At 42.6% G+C, this 24343-nt stretch overlaps 1 protein-coding gene across 4 annotated transcripts in view; it reads right to left on the bottom strand.

Annotated features, from left to right (window-relative positions):
* The window catches only part of TAF1 (TATA-box binding protein associated factor 1), a 115967-nt gene that overhangs the window by 44155 nt on the left and 47469 nt on the right, over window positions 1-24343 (bottom strand). For all 4 annotated transcript variants that reach the window (XM_075068940.1, XM_075068942.1, XM_075068939.1 and 1 more), the window contains 12 exons: window positions 20489-20630; window positions 13631-13761; window positions 12944-13024; window positions 11542-11691; window positions 11253-11372; window positions 10898-11073; window positions 9653-9894; window positions 6988-7201; window positions 4613-4778; window positions 2199-2410; window positions 1832-1940; window positions 1060-1158 (listed from right to left, as the gene is read on the bottom strand). In XM_075068940.1, the coding sequence (XP_074925041.1) occupies window positions 1060-1158; window positions 1832-1940; window positions 2199-2410; window positions 4613-4778; window positions 6988-7201; window positions 9653-9894; window positions 10898-11073; window positions 11253-11372; window positions 11542-11691; window positions 12944-13024; window positions 13631-13761; window positions 20489-20630 (1842 nt within the window). The remainder of the gene's footprint in view (window positions 1-1059; window positions 1159-1831; window positions 1941-2198; window positions 2411-4612; window positions 4779-6987; window positions 7202-9652; window positions 9895-10897; window positions 11074-11252; window positions 11373-11541; window positions 11692-12943; window positions 13025-13630; window positions 13762-20488; window positions 20631-24343) is intronic.

Below are 24343 nucleotides of genomic sequence, written 5' to 3'. Positions count from 1 at the left end.
CCCTCTTCCCATGTAATACAATTATAAAGCTGTATAAATTGCTGTACAATTGTCCTTTTAGTATCCGCTCTGTAATTGTGCTCCAGAGATTCTAAACTTTTATTTTAAAAAAATTCACTAATCCTCATCGCTGCAAAGATAATCTTCAAAGTGTGAAATAAATGTAAGCCAATACAATGTTGTCTATGAGTCTGGTGACAGCTTTGAAAGCGTAGATCAGAATGCAAGAGCCTATTAGTGTGGTATTGAATCTGAAGCTTAACGATGAATCGTCAACATTGTGAATTATTCCATTGCTGATCATTTAAAAAGAAACATGAAGCTAATTTACTTACTAATTTTTGGATTAGTAACAAATAATGGGGTGGGAATGAAAAATTCAACCCCTTCTCCCCACATTGATCTTCTTCCCCCTTTACTGCTCAGATGACAGTAGGGAAATGAAAGCAGATATGTATCATCTCCCCAGTGCCAAAAAGGCTTAACTGCTTTCCCTGATTCCAAGAGCCCCAGTTACCATATTGCCTAGACATCTATGATTCAATTACTCTTACTGAAAATACCCTGCAGCACAATAAACTGAAGAATTGAGGGTAATATTCAAGGGATGCAAGTCTGACTGGACTGGACCAAGGAGGCAGTGACAGAGAGAGAGCTTGTGGGGACAGTGTTGTGTAATTCTGGGGTCTCAGGCCACGTCTAGACTACGTGCCGGATCGGCGCGTTAAAATCGATTGCTCGGGGATCGAAATATCGCGTCTGGTCTGGACGCGATATCTCGATCCCAGAGCGTGCTTAGATCGATTCTGGAACTCCAGCTAGACGACCGGACTTCCGGATTCGACACAGCGAGCCACGCGGATCAATCCCGCGCGGTGAAGACGGGTGAGTAAATCGATTTTAGATATTCGATTTCAGCTACGCTATTCTCGTAGCTGAAACTGCGTATCTAAAATCAATTTAATCTCGTAGTGTAGACCTGGCCTCAGATTCAGCCATGGAACTCAACCTATCAGCCTACTTAGGACACAGAACTTTGACCATATGGCCTAAACTTACATTAGGAAGATCTCTCATATCATTGATAATGCCCTCTAGAATCGATGACAAAGTTACCATAGGGTCCGTTCGTCGCCGATGGATGGACTTGTGAGGCCGCTGAAGAAATCAGAAGTAAGAAGTTAAGGCAAAATATAAATCTAAATAAGTTCTCTGCAGGTTTAGTTTATTAATTCTATAGGTGGATATGCAGATACATGCCTCATGCTGTACTATGGATGGCCAAGAGCAGTGTAAGGACTGAACAGGATGGACAATGGATAAGGCTGCAAGTCTGTCACGGATTCCGTGACTTTCCATGACCTCTGCGACTTCTGCAGCGGACAATGATGGCTCAGGAGCTACCCAAGCCAGGCAGCCCCTGGGCCAGCTTCAGCAGTTTGGGTGTGGGGGGGGCCCGTTTACCTCAGGGTGAGGGGCTCCCACTGGCATGGCCCTGCAGCTTCTAGGTGGAGGGGTCAGGGGGCTCCACATGCTGCCTGCACCTGCAGGCCCCGCCCCCCCCCCAGCAGGGGTCCCAGGCCACGCGCCGCTGCCTGTGCCCCACTCGACCCCCCGAGCACCCACGGCACCCACAGACACCCCCCCTTCAAGAACCCGCAAGTTTTAGTTAGGCTATATAATAAAAGTCATGGACAGGTCATAGACTGTGAATTTTTGTTTACTGCTCATGATCTGTCCATGATTTTTACTAAAAATACCCGTGACTAAAATGTAGCCTTAACAATTGGACATTGAGACTAAAAATTGATCCAATGATAGCTACACTCACATTCAAGTAATCGCAATGAACTGTGGTCCCAACTCGCCGCTTTTTCTTTGGAGGAAGCTGCTGTTTAGGGAACTTCAAGACCAGTGATTTCCTGCGAACCTCATCTGCACTAGAGAAAAGAAATAGACCTCTTATTTCCTTTGCATCTCTTACCAACAAGATTGTTTGCACCCCAGAATCAGCACGGAGCCTGTCTGGTACAATACCAAGCTCAATCAGGATTTAAATACTACATTCATCAACAATATATCCAAAACCCACCCACTTTACTCCTGTGTTTACTCCACCTGTGATGTTTATGTATCTTGCATCAGCCCACAGATTGCCTCTCTCACCACCCATTCCTCACCTCCAGTCCTGCCCTCACCTCTCAATCAGTTGCTTTCCAAGAACAATTTTGGTCCCTTCCACTTTGATCAGCTCTTCGTTATCATTGTGAATGACTGTCTTTTCCAGCTCTTCCTCCTGCTCCTCTGTCATGGCAACAGGATTGGAGGGCGGGGCATTCGTTTGATAGTAGAGGGGACAGAATTTATTAGTTCTCATGTGTCCAATTGCACCACAGGCTCCACATTTTAACTGCAAAAAAGATAAACAAGATGAACAATTAAAATGTATTCAGAGTTTAAGGCCAGATGGGAACTACAGATCATCTAGTCTGACCTCTCACATATCACAAGCCATTAAATTTCACCCAGTTATCCATTTTAAGCCCTGTATAATTTGTGCTTGGTTGAAGTATCGGTTCCAGAAAGGCATCTAGTCTTAATCTGAAGTCAGAGACAGAGAATCCACCATTTGATTTAGAGGTAAGATAATTATCAATTTACCAGTAAGATAGCAGCTTACTGGCCTGATGTTCTAGCTCCACATAACATATAAAGGAAATAATTAGTGCTGTTGATTAATCACAGTTAATTCACGAGATTAAATCAAAAAATTAATCAAGATTAATCATACTGTTAAACAATAGAATATCAATTGCAATTAAATATTTCTGGATTTTTTTTACGTTTTCAAATATTGATTTCTGTTACAACAGAATACGAAGTGTATAGTGCTCACTTTATATTATTTTTAATTACAAATATTTGCACTGTAAAAATGATAAAATAGTATTTTCAATTCACCTCAGACAAGTACTGTAGTGCACTCTTTATCATTAAAGTGTAACTTACAAATGTAGAAATTTTTTTGTTACATAACTACACTCAAAAACAAAACAGTGTAAAACTTCAGCGCCTACAAGTCCACTCAGTCCTACTTCTTGTTTAGCCAATTGCTAAGACAAACAAGTTTGTTTACATTTATGGGAGATAATGCTGCCTGCTTCTTATTTACATCACCAGGAAGTGAGAACAAGTATTTGCATGGCACTTTTGTAGCCGGCTTTGCAAGGTAGTTACATGCCAGATATGCTAAACATTCATATGTCCCTTCATGCTTCAGCCACCATTCCAGAGGACCTGCTTCCATGCTGATGATGCTTGTTTAAAAAAAAAAAGATGCATTAACTAAATTTATGACTGAACTCCCTGGGAGAGAATTGTATGTCTCCTGTTCTGTTTTACCCAAATACTGCCATATATTTCACGTTATAGCAGTCTCGGATGATGACCCGCACATCTTGTTTGTTTTAAGAACACTCACCACAGATTTGATAAAACACAAAGAAGGTACCAATGTCAGATTTCTAAAAATAGCTACAGCACTCAACCCAAGGTTTAAGAATCTGAAGTGCCGTCCAAAATCTGAGAGGGATGAGGTGTGGAGCTTGCTTTCAGAAGTCTTAAAAGAGCAACACTCAGATGTGGAAACTATAGAACCCGAGCCACCAAAAAAGAAAATCAACCTTCTGCTGGAGGAATCCGATTCAGATGATGAAAATTAATATGCATCAGTCTGCTCTGCTTTGGATCGTTATCAAGCGGAACATGTAATAAGCATGGACGCATGTCCCCTGGAATGATGGTTGAAGCATTAAGGGACATATGAATATTTAGCGCATCTGGTACGTAAATATCTTGCAACACCAGCTACAACAGTGCCATGGAAATGCCTGTTCTCACTTTCAGGTGACATTGTAAACAAGAAGCAGGCAGCATTATCTCCTGCAAATTGTAACCAAACTTGTTTGTCTAAGCGATTGGCTGAAGTAGGGCTGAGTGGACTTGTAGGCTCTAAAGTTTTATATTCTTTTATTTTTGAGTGCAGTTATGTAACAATAACAAAAATCTACATTTTTAAGTTCAACTTTCATGATAAAGAGATTGCACTATGATACTTGTATTAGGTGAACTGAAAAACGCTATTTCTTTTGTTTTTTTACAGTGCAAATATTTGTAATAAAAAATAAATATAAAGTGAGCACTGTACACTTTGATTTCAGTTACAACACAATATATTTGAAAATGTAGAAAACATCCAAAAATATTTAAATCAATGGTATTCTATTATTGTTTTACAGCACGATTAATCGTGATTCATTTTTTTAATCGCTTGACAGCCAAAAATTGCTCACGTCATGGTAAGAGTTATTAGCATTTATCTGGAAGTACTGGACCTGGGATATTCTGGGCCATGTTATAGAGCAAAACTAAGCATGGAGTGTGAGACTTATACTTGATATTAAGACCCTGGAAACAGTACTTATGTTGTCATATCCTATCCCATAGTTTTCTCCTCTTTCTTCTATCCAAATGAGGAGAAGGTATGTTAGTACACTGTATTCCATTGCCTTTTCTCCCTTGGATTGCTTTTTTTTACTTGATGCTTAGTTACCTTCAGATCTGGCCGCTCCTTCATTTTCTTGGGTTTTTTCTCTGGTGGGCCCTTGAGTTTTTCTTTTTCCTGGTTTCGTTTGAGCCGCCTTAACTGCTCCTGAATCCTGCGTCGCTCCTTCCGCATCTCCTCCCGGTGCTGCTCATCAAAGAGGGCAAATTTTCGTCTGGAACACAAAGGTTTTAATCTAGGTCTACAAGTGGCCAAGCATCCTTCTGCCAGCCCAGTTTTCCTGGAACTTGAACACCCACAGTAGGATTCCTCCCAGAGGAGCCAAAGTGGTGGAACAGCAGAGCCTTATCCGCAAACCTTGATGAAAAGCACTAGTATTTTTGTTTAAACACTTCCTCTCGTGAACTGGATTTATCTAGTTTCACTGATGGGAGCAGTGATCCCTAAAAAAGTCAGCATGCATAGGTGGACAGGCAGTAGAACAAGATCTCTTTCCCAACGCAGCAACTGCAATCACATGTCAACAACACTCCCAGGCATGGCCAGTCCTAGAGTGAAGGAGACACTTGAGATTCTGCCTGGTTGACCCACATGGTAATGGTCACAGACTAGCTGGACAACTCAGTCTATTTTTTAGATATACTGTAGATGTACTAAACTAGAAGGTACAAAATATTTTTAAAATTCCTATGTTAAAAGAATATTAGGATTACAAAGTCAAGCATTCAGATTGCCTGTGCAACCTTAATTCAGCCCTTTTATGCAGATACATTATGATACAGCCTTTAATTACATGATCACATCCCATTTTTTCCACAGACCCCTGCCTCATTCAGTGCACAAGATAAATGGTGCTCTCTGAATGAGTAGCTATTAAATGTGTTTCTTTATCATTATCATGCAATGACCTCAGACCTCGTTTATCCAAACCCTACACTGAGTACAGAATTATTAATTTCCTCATGGATTTTTCTATTGTGTTCGTCACTGTAAATTTTCAAGTGCTTCATAAACATTAATTAATTTATTTTCTAACATCATTCTGAGCTGAGGAGGAGAAGATTATCCCTTTTTTCCAGATTGGAAACTGAGGCACAAAGAGATTAAGGTCAAAACGGTCAGAAGTGTCCACTAATTCAGAGAGCCCAATTTGAAATGCTTAGGATATATACAAGGTAGTCAATTTAAGATTTCATTAGCAGCCTATGGTTTTAATACAAAACTGAAAAATCAGAAATTTTGTCATGTGGAATCATAATGAGCCCCACATAAGTCTTAGCAGGGCTGAAAACTTTAGATTTACAGGACAGTCCTCTGCCACTTGAGCTAAAAGAGTAACTAGTAGCAGCACTAAGCTATTATCCTCCATGTGGACCAGTCACTAGATGGAGAGAGACAAACTTTGCTAGTGGCTTTTATAACTTTTTGCTAGTCAACAGAGAAACACAGGGAGTCAAAAATTTTGGGTTCTATTCCAGGTTCTGGTGAGGGGTGTTCTCTAGTTGTTTCAGACTCTTTCTGCCTATCCCTGTTGCTCCTACCCCCTGTGCAGCTAAAATGAGCTACTGTAGGGGAAATCCTACCCAATCCCTGCGGCACTGACTAGCGCATGCTGAGTATAAATAGAATTTTTGCAGAATTTCTTTACTAGCCTCTGACAAACCTCTGAACACATACAAATAGCATTTCCAGAGGCTTACATGCTGCTGGAATTTCGCTGGTATTTCACAGAGACAACAAAAAAGGCAGCCCTATAACCTGAGGGCAACCCCTTGCCAACGTTCAAGTCCATGCACTACAGTCTAAAGGTGCTAGAGCTTCTCATATAAATGGTTATAATCATTTACATTGGCAAAACATTTCCATTTGCTGAAGTGGCAGAACCATCTTTGTTTAAACTTTCCAAAAAATTCAGCCAGAGACAGATATCTAGCATAAAAATTTTCAGCCCAAATGATTAATGTTTGGCAGAGTTATAAAGCAATTGAAAACAAGGTCTTACAACGGAAAGAGTTAGGCAACCTTAACTGTAAATGTGGCTGCTTTCTTCACCTACAATAATCCCAGACATCAGCACTGCTGAGGAAATTCAACCACATTAAAAAACATGTTTTAAACATAGAGGGAAATAATGTGTACTTGGACAATTGTATTGGAGATTTTCATCTCCCTCTCGAGTATTAGGTACTGGACGAAGCTAGAGACTGCTCCACAGGCCATGAGGAACATATCTCTTCCTGCCATGCAGCAGGCATAAGGGCCATCCCAACTGCAGCCAAAAGAGTGTATCTCAATTCAGTTATACTGGATTCACTATTTTTCAGAAGTAATTCCCCACAGTTAGGATCTGCATTCTACATAACTGTGCCAACACTCTATATAACTGATGCCAGAAGGAAATGAAAAGTCTTCTAAGGCCTTACATGAACTCTTCATCCTTGGTGGTCCGTATTCGGCTGTAGGCATCAATGACAGAGGGCTTACGAACTGTCTCACACCGCACATACTCTTTCCCATCCTCGTCTCGAAACGTGCGATAGATTTTGAGGCGACGGCCAGTGGCAGAGGAATTGAGACTGGTTACAGAGGCAGTGTCATCATCTTTGTGAGAGCCTGCTGAGGTGCCCGAAGCTGATGCTACAAAAGAGATTATTTTAAGGGTTTCCAAAACAGTTCATGCTCTAGAAATTTTACATTCCCTTTGTCCTGAGAGATCATGACACCCCAATACCAGAGACCAGAGACAGGGATAAACCTGTTTGCCTGAGAATCTAAAATGCCATCTCTAGAATCTAGGATGCAGGTGTAAGGCATGCAGATATCATGGTATGAGCAGAGAGATAGGATGAGCAGTTAGGAAGATTTAGCTAGGCACGTTCTTTTATGGGTGCTCATCAACGCACTATCAGCGTCAACAAGGATTTCACATATTAACTGGGAAAAGTGAAACCGTGAAAAGTTAAACCGTGGCACCCAAGTGTTATATAAATATCTAGGTCATACACATGGAGGGCCGGCGCTTTCATTTAGGCGACCACCAGCATTGGGGGGGGGGCGCAGTTGCCGGCGGGGGGCAGACAGCTTCGTGCGACTGCTGCCAGTCATCCTGCAAGGGTCGCTGTCTCCGCGGCCCGTGGCGCTGCCGCAGGCCATTTCTGCAGACGGTCGCCTGGTCCCGGGATCGGTCGGACTGCCGCAGGCATACCTGCGGCAGCTCCACCGGAGCCACGGACCAGCGGACCCTCTGCGGGAATGCCTGTGGCAGCTCCACCGAAGCCACGAGACCCGCGTGCGGGGCAGCAAAATGGCCCGGCGCCGGTCCTGTACACATGTAGCTTCTGTCATTTCTTCCATTGCAATATCAGCCTAGATATCTGCACTATGTATCTTCCCTGGACAGAAGGAAGAAAGATCTGACAGAGGAATCCAAGATTCAGCAGTAATGCAATCAATTACTGAAAGGCAAGAATAAACAATATGAGCACTTGATCCTTAAAAGGACATCTCATAACCTGCAATCCATAACCCTGAAAGAAAGGAAAACAACTGGGTCAGTCACGCCCACATATCTTCCTGGAAGCAGGAGTTCTGGAACAAGTTCTCCTGTAAAACACTTTTGTTCTGGCCTGCAAATTCTGACTTTACAAAACAGACCCCAACAGTCCAGAGACCCCTTTCCTTCGTTATCGGACAGGGCTGGCTTTTGTTTATAGTCAATGGTTTTAGTTAAGCTGTCCTTGTGAATTCTCTCTACTCTGAAAAGAGAATTTCCCAGCAGAGCTGTTTCCATTAGGTCTCGTAGGAATGGCTAACTCAATAGCCCTCCCTTTTTTCATTTCTCTCAGGCTACGAGTTGCCATTGACCTACTTGAGTGTTTCCTGATCCCATGTGGAGTTTTGCCTGCCCTGATTGCTGCTACTACCTATTTAAACACTGTTGCCTTAGAGGCTCTGTTTTCTTTACAAATGGCATATATAAACACATAACCCATCTGACTTTCTGAAGGCTCAGTTCTGTGCAAGCAGAAATCCAAGACACTCCTGACATCCAGTCTGCTTGTCCTAGGCCTTCTGTCAGCCAAAGGAAAAGTTGGTAATGTCCTCGTGGTTAAATGTCCCCTCCATCAAAGTACTTTCTTCTAGTCTGAGTTTCCTGCCCACAGTGGCAATACCACATTACAGCTCAATCCAGGGCCGATTCAATAGTGATCAATTTTAATCAGAATAAGATGTAACAACAATGATGGTCTGACCAACTGTGCAGTGCTGGAAGTTGTTTTTGTGGAGGTGAGATGTTTTACCAGCATGGTAAGGACATATCACAATACTGTAGCGTAGACACGCCCTAGGTGTAGATCTACTCCAAATTACACTCTTCTCTGCTGAGGCACTACAGGATAGCTGCCCAAGTTTTTCCAGAATAAATTGCTACAACACAGTGTGGTAGATTTGGACACACAAACATGACTAACGCCTAGAAAATCTGTTGCACATATATAACCGTGGTGTAACCAGATGAGGGTGTCACAAATTGTTAAAATAACATTGTACTAGTTATAGAGTAAATAAAGCCCTAGAGCAGTGGTTTTCACCCTTTTTTCATTTGCTGACCCCTAAAATATTTCAAATGGAGGTGTGGACCCCTCTGGAAATCTTAGACATAGTCTGTGGGCCCCTAGGTTGAAAATCACTGCCACAGAAAAAAGTCTGCAAACCTCTCTCAAGAGTAAAGGAATTCTGAGCAGAAAGCAGCACTTGACATCCTAAACAAATCAGCCCAAACTTGATAGGTTTATAACAGAACTACAAAATCAGCAGGCAAAGGGAACACAGTAGATATTAATCTTCACTCCTTAAGCTAATCCATCTATGTGCTTGGGGGTAGGAAAACAATACCACCCTCCACCTCTTTCAAACAAGCACATCAATGCATAATTATGAGGATTATGCACCTTTCTCTGAAGCAACAGTTCAGACAGGACACTGGGCTACACAAAGCACTGGTCTGGTTGAATGCAGCCATTTCTAGGTACTTCACACCATCATCACATCTCTTGCCCTTGCACCCCACTTATTGCAATCACTCACACAATCCTTTTTTGTCTCTCCTGTCCTTTTTGCTCCTTTCCTTGTCATTGCCACTGTCTTCTCCCAGAAGCATCCTTTGCAGCTCCTTCCGCTCCTGTTCTTCTCTCTCCCGAGACAGCTGTGAGCTGGTTTTCTTGTTCTGTAACATATTCTCAATATTCTTTCCCATCTCCTCGAAGTCACTGTCCTCAGCTGAGCTGCTGTCTGTGTCTGTTGATAAGATCTCAGTTGATTCTAAAACTCTGAAACAGGAGACAGCTTCAAAGTCAGTTATCTTACAAACCACAAGTACCTCACGACCTACCCCAACCCTCCAGGCATAAATGAGAGAACAAAAGTGACAGCAGTAGGTATAAAACCAGCTCTCCAAAAGAGTAGCCTGGAATGTACACAAACCCCTTAAACTGTTAATCAGCTCTTCCGCTTTAGCCATCCTGCAGCTTCTGCTTCCAAAAGGATCCCAAACTCAATACCCCTCCTCTCATTCAATTGTCCTTCTCTCCACAGTGATAGTCCAATCATCTGCCTACCCTGCCGGCTCTCAGACCAACGTTTCATTTGAAGAACCTGGGGCTGGTTACACTGAAAAATTACATCAGCATAACTACATCTCTCAGGGCTACAAAAAATCCACACCCCCGAGAGACATAGTTAAGCCGACCTAATCCCCAGGTGTAGTTACAGCTAGGTTGATAGAAGAGCTCTTCTATAGCTACTGCCTCTTAGAGAGGTGGATTACCTACAGCAAAGGGAGAACCCCTCCTGTTGCTGCGATATGTGTCTACACTGAAGTGCAGCGTTTTAAAGTGTAGATATAGCCTTGGATTGGAGATGTAAATGTTATGAGCTATAGTAACACAGAGAAGGGTGTGGAGCCAATAGTTGCTACCCAACAGAGACAGGGGTAAGAAGCTAGAAACTGTGGCCCTAGAAACAGAGCTCTGTGGAATATCATATCACACCTGTCAGGGTATGGTGTCAGACTTCTATTCCCGATCTTTCCCAAAAGATCTGCAACCAAGAGAACACCAAAACCATCCCGATATGTTCTGTAAACATTCCCAGAAAGCCCTCACCCTCAGTGGTCTAGTAATGTGGCTCAGCTAGACAAATCAACATGAACCCCTACTATACTCTGCAGCTCACAGGCATTCAAAGTCTGTGAGGCCCATGAGCAAAGCAAAAGACTCTAGGCTCCTGACTGGGGAATGGACAGAAGGCTGTAAATACCTGATAAGAACTTACTTATTCTGCAAGTCGAAGATGCGCTGACACTCCTCTTTATATCTCTCCTGATGTTCTGCCACTGAGAACCGAGACCCACGTGCAAATTTACTCATAGGTCCCTCCCCTGAGCGAGCCTGCTCTGTGGACATTGTGCGCACCACATCAATCACTTCCCAACGGGAAAGCTTCTTAATCTGAGAAACAAGACACACACTAGAAAGGGATTCAGGAGACAGACAGTTCAGGGAGGAGGATCCGTATTCAGAAAGGCTAGAGTTAAAAGTGAGCCCTCTTCATAAGCCATTCTGGATTCATCCAACAAAGTTTCCCATGGACAGGACTCCATACTGTGCAGCTCCTGTATCAGACTCACCTCTTCTTCAGGAACACCAAATTTACGTAGAAGCTGTTTGGCATTTTTGAGAGACAAACGCCGGAGATCAGCATCTGTCCCTGTCACAGTCTTCTTCACTGGCTGTGGTTCCTTGTCATCCTGTTCAGAGAAAGACACAGCCTCTGAATGTCACCAAACACACTAACCTTTTCTGTATTCTCATTCCCTCTGTCTGACATCCTCTCAAACCACGCCTCCCACCCCATCTTTATTCCACTTCTTCAGGCTTATCCCTCTTGCCCCACACCAGCCTTGGGAACACATCTACCTTCTGCTGGGTTGGTTTGTTTGGGATCTTCACATAAGAGAATCCTTCACCACAGCCTGTAGGATCTGCCACACCAGTCACTTCCAGAAGACACTTCCCCTTCATAGCAGCAATGAAGGCTCGTGTGGTATTCCAAGGAGCTGTGCGCACCTGCCATAGAGGACAGAAATAGGCCATCACACGTCTATCACTCTCACCACGGAGAGATTTCCACCCATTCTGTTTTTGGCCCCATCAAAATTTCAAGCAAATTAAACAGTTTTTACTAATGTTCTCAAGTTTAATTTACTGACAGACTACAGTTTTTAATGGACATAAACTGAGTGAATCATTAACACACATGATCTGTCCTCATCCAGAGAAAACATTTATATTCAAACAGCTTTAAAAATACAATGAAATAAATATAGACATCTGTATTCCCTGATGTGCGGAGCCCTCCTGACCTGTGCTGTCATCTTAGCTCTCTCCTCTCCCACGCACCTCTGCTCATGCTAGCACTAGCTGATGCCTCATGGACCCCTGCTGTATCATCAGATTGCATGACTATATTTTTATTAGATCTAAATTTATAGTCTGTCAAATTGAACAGCGTAGGGTCTGCAGTAATCTCCTTCGAGAATGGGACACTGATCACCACAGTCCACTCACTACTTAGTCTCCCCTCTTTATCTTGGATACTTCTAAGACTTCCATCATCTTGGTAACTAAACACTAAACAACAATTAAAGGGAGCAATGACCAAGTCCACAGAGTGGTCTATTCTCCATTTCACCATGCTCCAGGCTCTCCTCCACTTGCTTTCATGGTGCTTTTCTTCTTGTCTTTCCAACTCCCAACTCAAATCCCCACCATGGACTGGTCAATGAAGAGATGCTGACAAGGCTCTTCCCCCTGCGCCTGAGAGTCTGACCATAGGCCTATCTACCAGCAGCATCCCTGTAGAGTTAGCACAGTTGCTTTGGTGGGAGCTGGGTGAATAGGGGGTCTCAGATAATACAGTCCTAGCTATTACAACTAGTCAGTGGAATTCAGAGCACTATTGTAATGTGTTCAGGCCATTCTTTGCTGTTATATTAGCTGTAGTTTTGGCATAGATTTTACCTTCAGCCCCAGGACCCTTAGCACATAACAGGCTAGTGGGGGGTAGGCTTATATCCCAGTTTGCCACAACTAACTATTTGTACTGACAAGCCCTTGCACTGAGTACATTTTGCAGCAAGGGGTGGATTCCTCAGGAAAAAAAACGGGGGGGATGGGGAGGGAATCACGATAATACAATCCACACCCAAAAGAAAATATGTTCTCCATTTAAAAAAAGATGTATTTTATTTATTTGCTACCAGACTAGTTTACAGACCATCATATGTCTAACCCTTTCCCTGCTCTGCGCTGACAGTACCTCATCATCAATCTTCATCTGGAAGTCCTCTTCATTCTCTTCCTCTGGGGCAAAGAATGATTTTTCCCCATAACCTGCATCCTATAGAGAAACAGAAAGAAAAAAAAAAAAATCAAACTCTCACATTATAAAAAGGACCCATGAGAAAAGGAAAAAACAGAGTACTATGAGACTGACAGTCTCCAGCAGAGAACAGACCAAGTGTAGTATACAGAACACACTGTGAGGAGAGACCCACCAGGAGATTAACAAAACTGAAACATGTATCAGCATTTGGACTAGGATTACCATATTTCAGGTTCCCTAGAAGAGAACACTGCCAGGGGGAAGGGGGGGGGTAGCAGCTGAGGAGTCAGCGGAGGGGAGCTGAAGAAGTGGAGGGATATTTGAGGGGGTGCTGGAGGGGTGCATGTACAGGCCCAACAAGGAAAAATAGAACAGGCCCTGTCAACACTGGTCCTCCACTTGTGAGTTACTCCCTTCTCTTCATGTTTCATTATATAATGCCTGCATCTGTAACTTTCACTCCATGCCTCTGAAGAAGCAAGTTTTTTTTACCCACAAAAGCTTATGCCCAAATAAATCTATCAGTCTTTAAGGTGTCACCGGACTCCTTGTTGTTTTCACAAAGAAAGAGTTACCTGTAATAGATCACTATATATCAGTTAGCCTGCAAGAGACATTTACCTTTAGCCTCTGTTCAGCTGCAATCATGCTATAATAGGCGCAGCATTGCTCTGGGGACACCATCGCTCTTATTTCCTCTTCTGTTGGTAATCTGAAGTCTGACTTTAACACCCACCAATTTGAGTCCATCCCTGAAAAATGCAGAGATGATGAGGTTACTTGTAACAATAGGGACCATCTCTCAAAAAAAAAAAAAAAAAAAAAAAAAAAGGTTACTTACCTGTAACTAGAGGTTTTTTGAGATGTGAGGTCCTTATCTGTATTCAACTACCCGCCCTCCTTCCCCTCTGCTTTGGATCTCTTGCATTCATGGTGGTGAAGGAACTGGAGATGTGAGACGAGCCAAGAGAGCACGTGTGAACCAATGGACACTACTACTTTCAAAATCTCCAGTTTTGGACACATGATGTGCTTGCATAAACACCCAGGGGAATACAGATAGAGACCACACTTCTCGAAGAACCTCCAGCTACAGACAAGTAACAACAACTTCTCTTTTTCGTCTCCTTCAAGCAATGGTCCCTAGTGTATTCTACTGAGGGTGATTGACAAGCAGTACCTAAGTCTAAAAAGGGTGCAAGGATGAGGATGGAATAGTTGAGCAGAGGACAGCAGTTCCGAAAGAGGCATCCATCACAGAGTTTTGTACCAAGGCGAAATGTGTAGCAAAGGTATGTACTGAACTTCACATGGATGCTCTGCATATGTCCTGAAGCAGCACATCATGGAGGGTGGCCATGGTTGATGCCTGGGCTCCTGTGGAATGGGCCCTCACCCTAAGGGGTGGAGGCAGTCCAGATAACTGATAGCACAGTGTAATGTACCCCAAAATCCACTTGGAGAGTCTCTGTGTGGAGATCGCCTGTCCCTTGACTCTTTCAACTATTATAATAAATAAATCTAGGGGATTTCTTGATCAGTCTCATCCTCTGTAGATAGAAGGCCAAGGCCCAGCAGACGAGGGAGTGACGTCGACATTCCCCTTCTAAAGCATGAGGCTTTAGGAAGAAAGCAGATAAGTGGATGGACTGGTTGAGATGAAACTGGATAGGACCTTTGGCAGAAACTTAGTATGTAGGCACAGGGGGACTTGATCCTTATGGGAAATGGTGAAAGGAAGGTCCACCATCATGGCCCCAAGTTCACCTACCCTTCTCACCACATCCTGGGCGAAAACCAGTCTGCCACTGAGTGGAAGATGGAAGGCAGAGAAGGCTGCCAGACTGACCCTGATCGACAAAGAGACAAGCCCTGGAGCTTGAGATGCAGAAGATTGTCTAAAATCAGCTACAATGATGCCTGCTCAGGCTGGATGTCTTTATCTAAGGTCGAACAGGTGAACCGCTTCCATATGGCCAGGTAGATTGCTCTGGTAGAAGGCTTCCTACTTCCCAACAGAATCTGCTGGATATCGGCCAAGCACTGCTACTCCTGCTCATTCAACCACGCAGCAGCCAAGCTGTCAGGTGCAGCGCCACCAGATTTAGATGCAGAAGACTGCCATGGTTTCGGGACAGCAAGTCCAGCCTGAGCAGCAGCTGGAACAGAATCGCCACTTAAAAGTCCAGCAGCATGCTGTAACAGTGCTGGCACAGGCAAGCCAGTGCTATCAGGATCACCTTCGCCCTGTCCTGCTTGATCTTCATGAGGACCCTTGGGAGCAACAGCATCAGAGGAAAGGTATACATCAGAGCCCCCGACCATGGGAACAGAAAAGCGTTCAACAGGGATCCCCTGTCCATGCCCCTTATTGAGCAAAAGACGTGGCATTTCCTGTTCTGCAAACAGGTTCACCTGGGGAGTTCCTCACTTGTGGAAGATGGAGCTGACCACCTCTGGATGGAAGGACCGCTCATGGTGAGACAAGAAGATCCTGCTGAAGCAATCTGCCAAAGCGTTCTTGGCCCGTGGAAGGTGAGCTGAAATAAGATGTCTGCGTGCCGCAGACAGAGGTCCCAGAGCCTGAGGACTACAACCTCTCAGCTACATTCCAAAATCTCAGTTATTCTAGTGTAACATCTAGTAATGGGAACAAATTAAACAAATCCCTGATATTAAAAACAAATTAGGGTTAGAGACAGATTTTTGGCTTCAATTACATTTATCATGGTCAATGTCTTTCAGCTAAGAGACCTCAGTGCCACCTCTTCCCCTGCCTCTTAACACTTAAGTTTCAAAAGTGTTTAAAACACCAATGCACCCAGTATGTCCCAATCAGGGTGGATAAAAATCAACATTTTGGGATTTTTTTATTTAAATTTTGAAAAATCTGATTTTTTTCATTTTTTTTTATAAAATGCTTTTTGAGGAAAAAACTTATTTAAAGATAGTTTTAATTAAGATATAATGTATCTCAAAGATATCTCATCATGGAATAGGGATCATAAATTCTAATTCTATAGCATGAGATAATATATTCATGTGATGTTTAAAAAAAAAAAGTTTTGTAAATGAGTTTCAATAGTTCATGGATTAGGGACCCAATTTTATGGGGCTCCAGGGGCTTCTGTAGTGATTATTTAGGTTAATCTTTCTATCTACCCAATGGGACTTGGTATCTTCTAGACTGAGCACTATCAGAGATTCTTAGTCTTGCAATTCTCTAACTATTGATTTGTGTCTCCAGATTGAATATGCCTGTTAACAGCAAAAATGTTTTTAAATAAATAAAATTAATTAGTTAATATATAGAGGTGAGAAATAACAGACCTCAATCCTATTGTCCCTCTACAAATTTGTGTACACAGAGTCAATCCCTCTCTCTAAAACTGCGAAGTTTCAAAAAGTTCAACGAATAGAAGATTGTTGGGGGCGGAATAGAGCTGGAAAAGGAGAAGTCTGGAGATAAATGTGAAAAGGGAGGCACAGGCAGTAAAAACAAAAGTGAAACTGTTTGAGCAGCATATTCCAGAAGTCTTGAGGTCTTTCTGAATGTAGCCTTCATTGATTTGTGATCTTCCACACCATTCTCTCACTAGAAGGGAAAACCTAGAATGGCAGCAGGCCATAAAAGAGACCCAGTCTGGGAATATTTTAATGAAGTTCCTCTACCTGGGGGTAAGACAGGCATGCATGCATTTCTTTGTTGCACTGTTTGCATTTTGCAAGGCCTCACTGCCCCAGTGAAATAACATCACGAGAAGTGTTCCTTCTCAGGCGAAAGCTGCGTTGAAGATGATGAAAGGAACATGTCTGAACATGCAGGATCTTCAGGTTGGTAAACTTTTTTATTTCATACTTCTTTCTTAAGGACTGCCTGTCTTCCCTCTGGACTATTCTTGAATTATCATGTTTAAGCAAAAAATATAGTTGTTACTCTATGGTACTATTATTTTAGATGCAGTTATGATAAAAAAATAAATAGCTGAAATAGGCAGATCTTCCTTTTACAATTTCACCTTTAAAGTAGTACTGAGTATCAGTGAATGTAATGAGGAGTAATGCTAAATGAGCAGTATAGTAGTAATAATTAAATAACTGCATTGACTTATTTCGTTTACGAGAATCCATCCACAACATACAGGATTCTGAAGACTATCTACCTTCAAGATCACCATCATTTTCTATGGTTTCAGAGTTATCTGCCAATGATAGTGTTTCAGTCACATCATGTATGTCACATGGCCACACTATATCACCTGTAGCAAAAATGAAATAAAATCATCCAGAAACAACAGATAAGTTTGTGATAGGAACCAGCAGATTACAAAAAGAGGTAATTGATGAAAAAATTGCTGGTTTGTTTATGCAGTAAACTCTCCTTTCTGTATGTTTGAGAACTCACACTTCATTAACATGGTTCAGTCATTAAGACCATGCCACAGTCCACCCAACAGAGCAGATGTCCCAGGCAAATTGCTGGATAAAGTATATGAAAGAGAAATTGAGCAGTGTGCAAAAGGTCTAGAGGTGAAATTGTTAACCTGAGTCTTGATGGATGGAGTAATGTCACAATGATCCTGTTGTACACGCGTGTGTGACAACAGAAGAAGGGAATGTCTTCCTTACAGAAACAACTGATACATCAGGAAATGCACACACAGCAGAATACTTACAAGAAGTAACAGTAAAAGCTATAACAGACTGTGAAAAAAAATTCAAATGTCTAGTGCACAGCTTCATCACAGACAATGCTGCAATTGTATCCAAAATAAGAAATTATTTTTGAAGAGAGTGAAGAGAGTCCCAAGCTAATAACATACGGTAGCAGAGCTCATTTGACGCACCTCCTAGCCAAAGACTTCAGTGTTCCAGAAATAAAGGCTAATGATGTTGAAATTGCAAAAATACTTCCATAACAACCACTTTGCAGCAGCTGCTCTGAAAAAAGTGTGAGGAACCAAGCTAACTCTGCCACAAGACGTGCAATGGAACTCAGTAGTGGTGTGTTTTGAGCACTATATCAAGAACTGGCCTAATCTGATGACAGTTTGTGAACAAAATCGTGAAAAAATAGATGGCACTGTCACAGCCAAAGTTCTCAACATTGGGCTTAAGAGAAATATTGAACACATGCTGAGTACCCTGAAGCCTATTTCTGTAGCCTTGAACAAAATACAGGGAAATAGCTGTTTTATTGCTGATGCTGTTGAAATTTGGAAGGAACCGAGTGAGATCTTAAAAAGAGAAATAGGCAATTACAGAGTTAAATTACAAGCATTAAAAAAATGAATGGGACAAGCACTATCTCCAGCTGATTTTCTTGAAAATAATCTCAGTACTCAATACCAGGGTCAAACCATAACTGCTGAGGAAGAGTTGGTGGCTATGACATGGACATCCAGCAATCATCCCTCCACAATGCCAACTATAATAAACTTCAGAGCTAAGGGTGAACCATTCAAGAAATACATGTTTGCTGATGATGTTTTAAAGAAAGTCACACCAGTGAACTGGTGGAAGTCAATAAGCACTTGGATTCTGAGACTGTTGAAGTGATAACCTCACTTTTAACAGCAATAGCTTCTTCTGCTGGTGTAGAAAGAATATTTTCTTCCTTTGAATTAATTCATTCCAAATTGAGAAATTGTTTGGGACCTGAAAAAGCAGGAAAGCTTGTTTTTCTTTTCCAGATTATGAACAAACAGGAAAATGAAGGTGAAGACAATGACTGAGTTAGCTGCAGAAGCCAATACACCTCTACCTCGATATAACGCTGTCCTCAGGAATTAAAAAATTTTACCATGTTATAGGTGAAACTGCATTATATTGAACTTGCTTTGATCCACCAGAGAGAGCAGCCCTGCCCCCCCGGAGCACTGCTTTACCACGTTATATCCGAATTCGTGTTGTACTGGGTCACGTTATATCGAGGTAGAGGTGTATTTTAAGTTTCTCATGTTGACCTGGCTGACACAGTCGATTTAATTTTTTTTTTTTTTTAATATATTCATTTAACTATTTTAGTTAAAAACAATTTTAACAAAAACAAACCTGATTTAAAACAACTTGAATGTCTAGCTAAATTCAAAAATTCATATGTTTGTTTTGTTAAATTATTATATGTTTGCTGTTGAAGAAAAAAAAAATCCAGTATACATAATGTTGTTTTAGTTAAATAGAACAATTTATATGTCTGGTGATGTTCTCCTCCTAATACAGCATAGCAAGAAAATCCTCCAAATATTAATGATTAACCTGTTGAATTGGAGATAGTTCACTTCCCAATGACTTCATAAATATCTGCTTCAATTACCTTTGATAAATGAAATAACCAAATAATCAATTTTCTGATATAGCTGTAAAACTAATCTCAAAAGTTTTCAAAATAAATCACTTAAAAACGTATAGTGTGTACCTTCTAAAATAAAACCTACATCTATCTCTGAGTTGCAAAGAATATGTAGTAAGGTTATAACAGCCAACAAGAATGCACTTTTATATACAAATCCATGATTAAATCGAATCTTCCTGACTAGTGATTTAAGTCAAATCCACCCTGGTCCCAATGGCATTTATCACTCTTCTCATTCCCCAACATCCCTATAAATCCACTTTTCTTGTACCATTCAATATAGAGCTCTACACTACTTCCTTCTTGCCTCTTTGTGCTTCTGTCATTCTGTGTATGGTATTTGCTTGAATCAGACTGTCAAACTCTTAGGGCAGAGGCAAGAATTCAACTTGTCTTTGTCTGTAAGACACAATGTGCACAGCCACACACAGTAAGAATTTCTTTCAGTGCCAGCAGGAAAATGAGGGGGTTGTGTGCAAGTTAGTATAGAAAGTTCAGTGCCACCCTGATAAATCCCTACTCCAAAGGGTTTACAACAGCAGTGGCCACTTTTGGCCCTCGAGATCAACTGTGTTAAGAAAATTTGTATTTGTGAATTGAAAAGGTGTTTGCTGAACCAGGCCTTCAGGATTTTTAAACCAATGCATTCAAATAACACTCATCACTACAGGGAGGAGGTAAGGTACTGCAGAGTACACATGATTTGCATCATAGCAGCTGCTGTCCCTTACCAGCTACTCAACAGCTCCCCATTAGGCCTCTTGCTGCATTGCAGTGGCAGGAGGAGAGTAACTAGCTGCTCCGCTGCCTCCTTTCCTGCCAATCTGTGGAAGGCAAACACACAAGTTTGGAGCTGAACTGGCTCTGCTGAGCATGGAGAAATAGCTGAAGCACTACTGTGGCCCCTTGACCTTTTTTAAATAATATGTCGACGTCTCAGGCTGAAGAGGCTGGACATCACTTGTTCACGTTCAAACAAGCTAGAGTACATAAACAAGAGGTGGATGTGGCCTTTTGGGAAGAGGTTGGCTTTCAGCTGTTTCTTGAAAGTGATAAGAGGATGACAGACTAAAAAGGTGACCTTCTTGAGTGATTAATGAGCTACATGGAAGGCTCTGGATTACCTGTGCGTTTAAAGTCAGCACATAGCTTTAGCCGCTTTCGAATGCTGCTCTCGGAGTGCGAAGGAAATGCCTTTTTGATATCCTCCATGCGAATTCTCCGGGGCCGGTCTCTACTCTTCCAGAACAAGCGATAAATGAAGACCTAGAAAGCAAGCCAAGAACATTGCTGTATGCTTTGTGTGCTGAGCACTCACTGAAGATGGAATTTAAAAAGGCAGGGCTAATAGTGCTGCCTATACTTAAGAACAACCAACATTTCCCATCAGAAGAGCCACTTTCTGTTGCTTATAACATAACTAACGATTTAGGCTTAAATTTTCCATGCCAGGTATCTGCCTAAAGCTGAATTTTTTTTTGGAAAATATCAGCCAAAACGGTTCAGCCATTTCCAAGAACAAGATTAATGAAAAATACGTTTTGCCCAAGTTAAAAAAAATTCTTATGACTAATTAGAATCTCTAGTCTCTATACTTTGGAACAGGGACTTGAAATTTGACAAGAGGAGGTCACCCTGGTGTGAGGAATATGCCTTTTCCTGGTCCTGTGAATAAACATGCAAATTTGGGGGGGGGGGGGAGTTACAACCCTTTGAAAAATCTCAATTCATACATGTTCCAAACAGACTTGCAAATTTGGCAGCTAAATTCTCCAAAGATTTGGGCTGCATTAAGTATGCTCCAGCATGGGGTGGCAGGGACTAAGCAGGACCTTCCCTGCACCTGCTCTTCCCAGCTTCTGTGGCACCTGCCACAGAAACTGAGAGCTCAGAGACCCTTCTGCTCTCAATATTCCCCCTGCTGTCACTTAGCAACCTGGCTGAAAATGCAAAGACGACCCAGAAAGGGGTACAAAAGTAAGATCTGGATAAAGAGCCTGCAGAGGGAAGGGAGAAAAAACTGGGAATGTCTAGACAAGGAGACTGGAACAAGGATCCTCAAAAGGGCAGGGAGAGAAAGGCGGAAGAGGAGAAAGACAAACTCTGACAGAAAGCCAAGAGGGGGAGACTCAAGGAGACAGGCTGGAGGGGAAAAAGCAAGAAGTGTCTGAGAACTCTCGCCCTTCAGAACTAGGAATGGAACCAAGATTCCCGAGTTTCACCATTCCTCTGCTGTCAGCAAATATCTGTGAAACTTACTGGCAAAGTATGTGTCTCATCCGCCTCTAGTGGCTGGATCAAATACAACCTCCTACTGCAATCAGTTACTCTATTACAGGGGTTGGCAACCTTTCAGAAGTGGTATGCCGAGTCTTCATTTATTCACTCTAAAGTTTCGCATGCCAGTAATACATTTTAACATTTTTAGAAGGTCTCTTTCTAGAAGTCTATAATATATAAATAAACTATTGTTGTATGTAAAGTAAATAAGGTTTTCAAAATGTTTAAGAAGCTTCATTTAAAATTAAAATGCAGAGCCCCCCGGACCAGTGGCCAGGAACCGGCTGTGTGAGTGCCACTGAAAATCAGCTCACATGCTGCCGTCAGCACACGTGCATAGGTTGCCTACCCCTGCTCTACTAGCTCAAGTGGCAAAGGTCTGTTCTGTGGATCAAAAGGTTCCAGCCTTGCTGATTACCCATGTCGGAATCAAAGGATTCCATATGATGGATTTTTTTCAGTTTGCTTTTTTAAAACCTAGAAAATTACACACACAAAAAAAGTGTTAAAAGAACATTAAGATTGCAAAGTCAAATACTCAAAAGCTCAGAAGTGCCAGAATTAAGGCTGCCTGTACTACCTTAATTTCGCCCCCTTGTGCATATTCATTATGATAGTCTTTAATTACATGATCACATACCATTATATCCACGGTTCACTGCTTCATTCAGTGCACAGAATGAATGACGCTCTGAGAATCGATCAGGGTTATGTGGTGGTGAAGGAGGCTATTGTCTATAGGATCACTACCTCATCTGTTGCAGAGGTATCCTTCAGATATGAGCAACTGGAGTTGTACCTTTTTTTTTTTTTTTGTCATCAGGAAGGTCTTGGCATAGTTCCTGTATTTTAGAACAACTGAGGTAATTGTACTTAGCCATGAGAGCCTCATAATTTGATATTCGGAATTGGAGTGTAGCAGACAAATAAGCCTTGCATACAAATAGATCTAATCGCTTCCAGTCTCTGTCATGATGCACGGGTCAAGGTTGGTATTGTTGTCCTTTTTCTTGTACAGCCTTGATGACTAAGGAATTTGGGGTGGAATGAGAAAAAAGAAATTCCAAGCCTTTTGCGGGAACATAGTATTTTTTGTCTGCTCACTTGCAGGTCAGTGGGATGGACGCTGGGATCTGCCACAGCACTTTGGCAGGATCAAGAAGGACCTCCTTGACAGGGAGAGCTATTTTGGAGGAGGATGTGTGTAGGATGTCAAGCAGCTTATGTTGTTAATCTTCCACCTCCTCCAAAGGAATCTGGAGCGGGGAGTCTGCAATCCTTCAAAATAACTCCTGGAAATGTTTGAAGTCGTCAGCTCTAATAGGAGGTGGAGGCATAATAGCCTCATCAAGGGAAAAAGATGAGAAGTGGAGTGTTGGTGGAATTTTGTCGTCCTGTTCTTTTTCCTTATCTGCTATAGGGTGATGCTTAGCCTCTGGGGGTTAAGAGAAGGCCTCTGGCTTTCTTCCATGGGAGGTTTCCCAAACTGTGCTCTGTACATGGCCCAAGGATCCCAGTATGGCCAGTGTTGAGAGAGTGGCACGTGGGGTTGCATCCACGGCAGTCCATACCAGGGCCCTGGTCCAGCTGTGGATTTTGAATAGTGAGGATGAGTAGAGGAAGTCTTCTAAGCCTATCTCAAGTATCAGGGTAGGATGGAGTACTCCCCCTCTTCCTCCTCCACGTTGCTGGGGAAGGGTGGTACTGTCTTCAGAAGAGAAAGAGAAGAATGGTGTGGGTCCGGAGAGAAGGACAGAAGTGCAGAGAGGTCAAGTCTGAGTAGTGGTGACTCAGGCACATCAGAGACAAGTAGTTCCTTGGGGATCTAAACTCTTGGGGGGGGAGCATCATCAGCACCAGTGTGTGTATCAGTACCGAGAGAGAGGTGCATTCTCCTGAGCAGCCAGCAAATGAAGTGGAGGACTTGTCCAGTGCCATAATGGACATTGGCGCTGGTAGGACTGCCAGTGCCGGCAGTTTTGTAGATGTCATAATACCCAAAGTTTGTCTGGTCAGGACAGCTGGCACTCTTCTTGAAGGTCTCGGTCTGTAGTGCCAAGAGACGGTGCCAAGGGTTGCATGTCTGCCCAATTATGGTCTTTAGATCTTTGCTTAGCTTCAGTACTGGAGGTATTTGGATGGGCCCTGGAGCTATGTCCTCTCTGCGAGGATGTCAAGGCAACTAACTTCACAGGGGATGGCGTGCTGGCGGGCGGCGTCTCAGAAGGTGATGAAGGACCCAGTTTCTTCTCATCAGAACGTGAAACACAAGATTTTCTTTTAGAAAGACGTGGCAAATGAGGGCTGGTGGATGGATTTAGAGGAGAATAAGAGCCGTACAGGAGACATGTTTGGACCAGGGTCCGATGCTGGATGCAGTAATTTCTCTATGAGAAGATGTAGCAGCCGAATGTCTTGGTCTTTTCTAGCCCTGGCAGTGAGGTCATGGCAGTGAGCACACTTTTGGAGGACGTGTCTCTTTCTGAGGCTGAAAATGCACTGTGGGTGACTGACTTACCACAAGGCAATCCGGCAGGAAACACACCTCTTAAACCAAGGAGATCCAGACATAAAGGTGAGGGAAAATGCTTCCCAGTTGGGAAGGGCGAGAAGCAGGAAAATGAAAACCTGGTATGAAAGGAGACTCAAAGAGCTTGGCTTGTTTAGCCTGGCCAAACGAAGGCTCCCGGGGGATATGC

The sequence above is a fragment of the Chelonoidis abingdonii genome, chromosome 8 (assembly GCF_003597395.2).
Source record: "Chelonoidis abingdonii isolate Lonesome George chromosome 8, CheloAbing_2.0, whole genome shotgun sequence".
Classification (NCBI taxonomy): Eukaryota; Metazoa; Chordata; order Testudines; family Testudinidae; genus Chelonoidis; species Chelonoidis abingdonii.
This window is presented reverse-complemented; position numbering and strand designations above follow the sequence as displayed.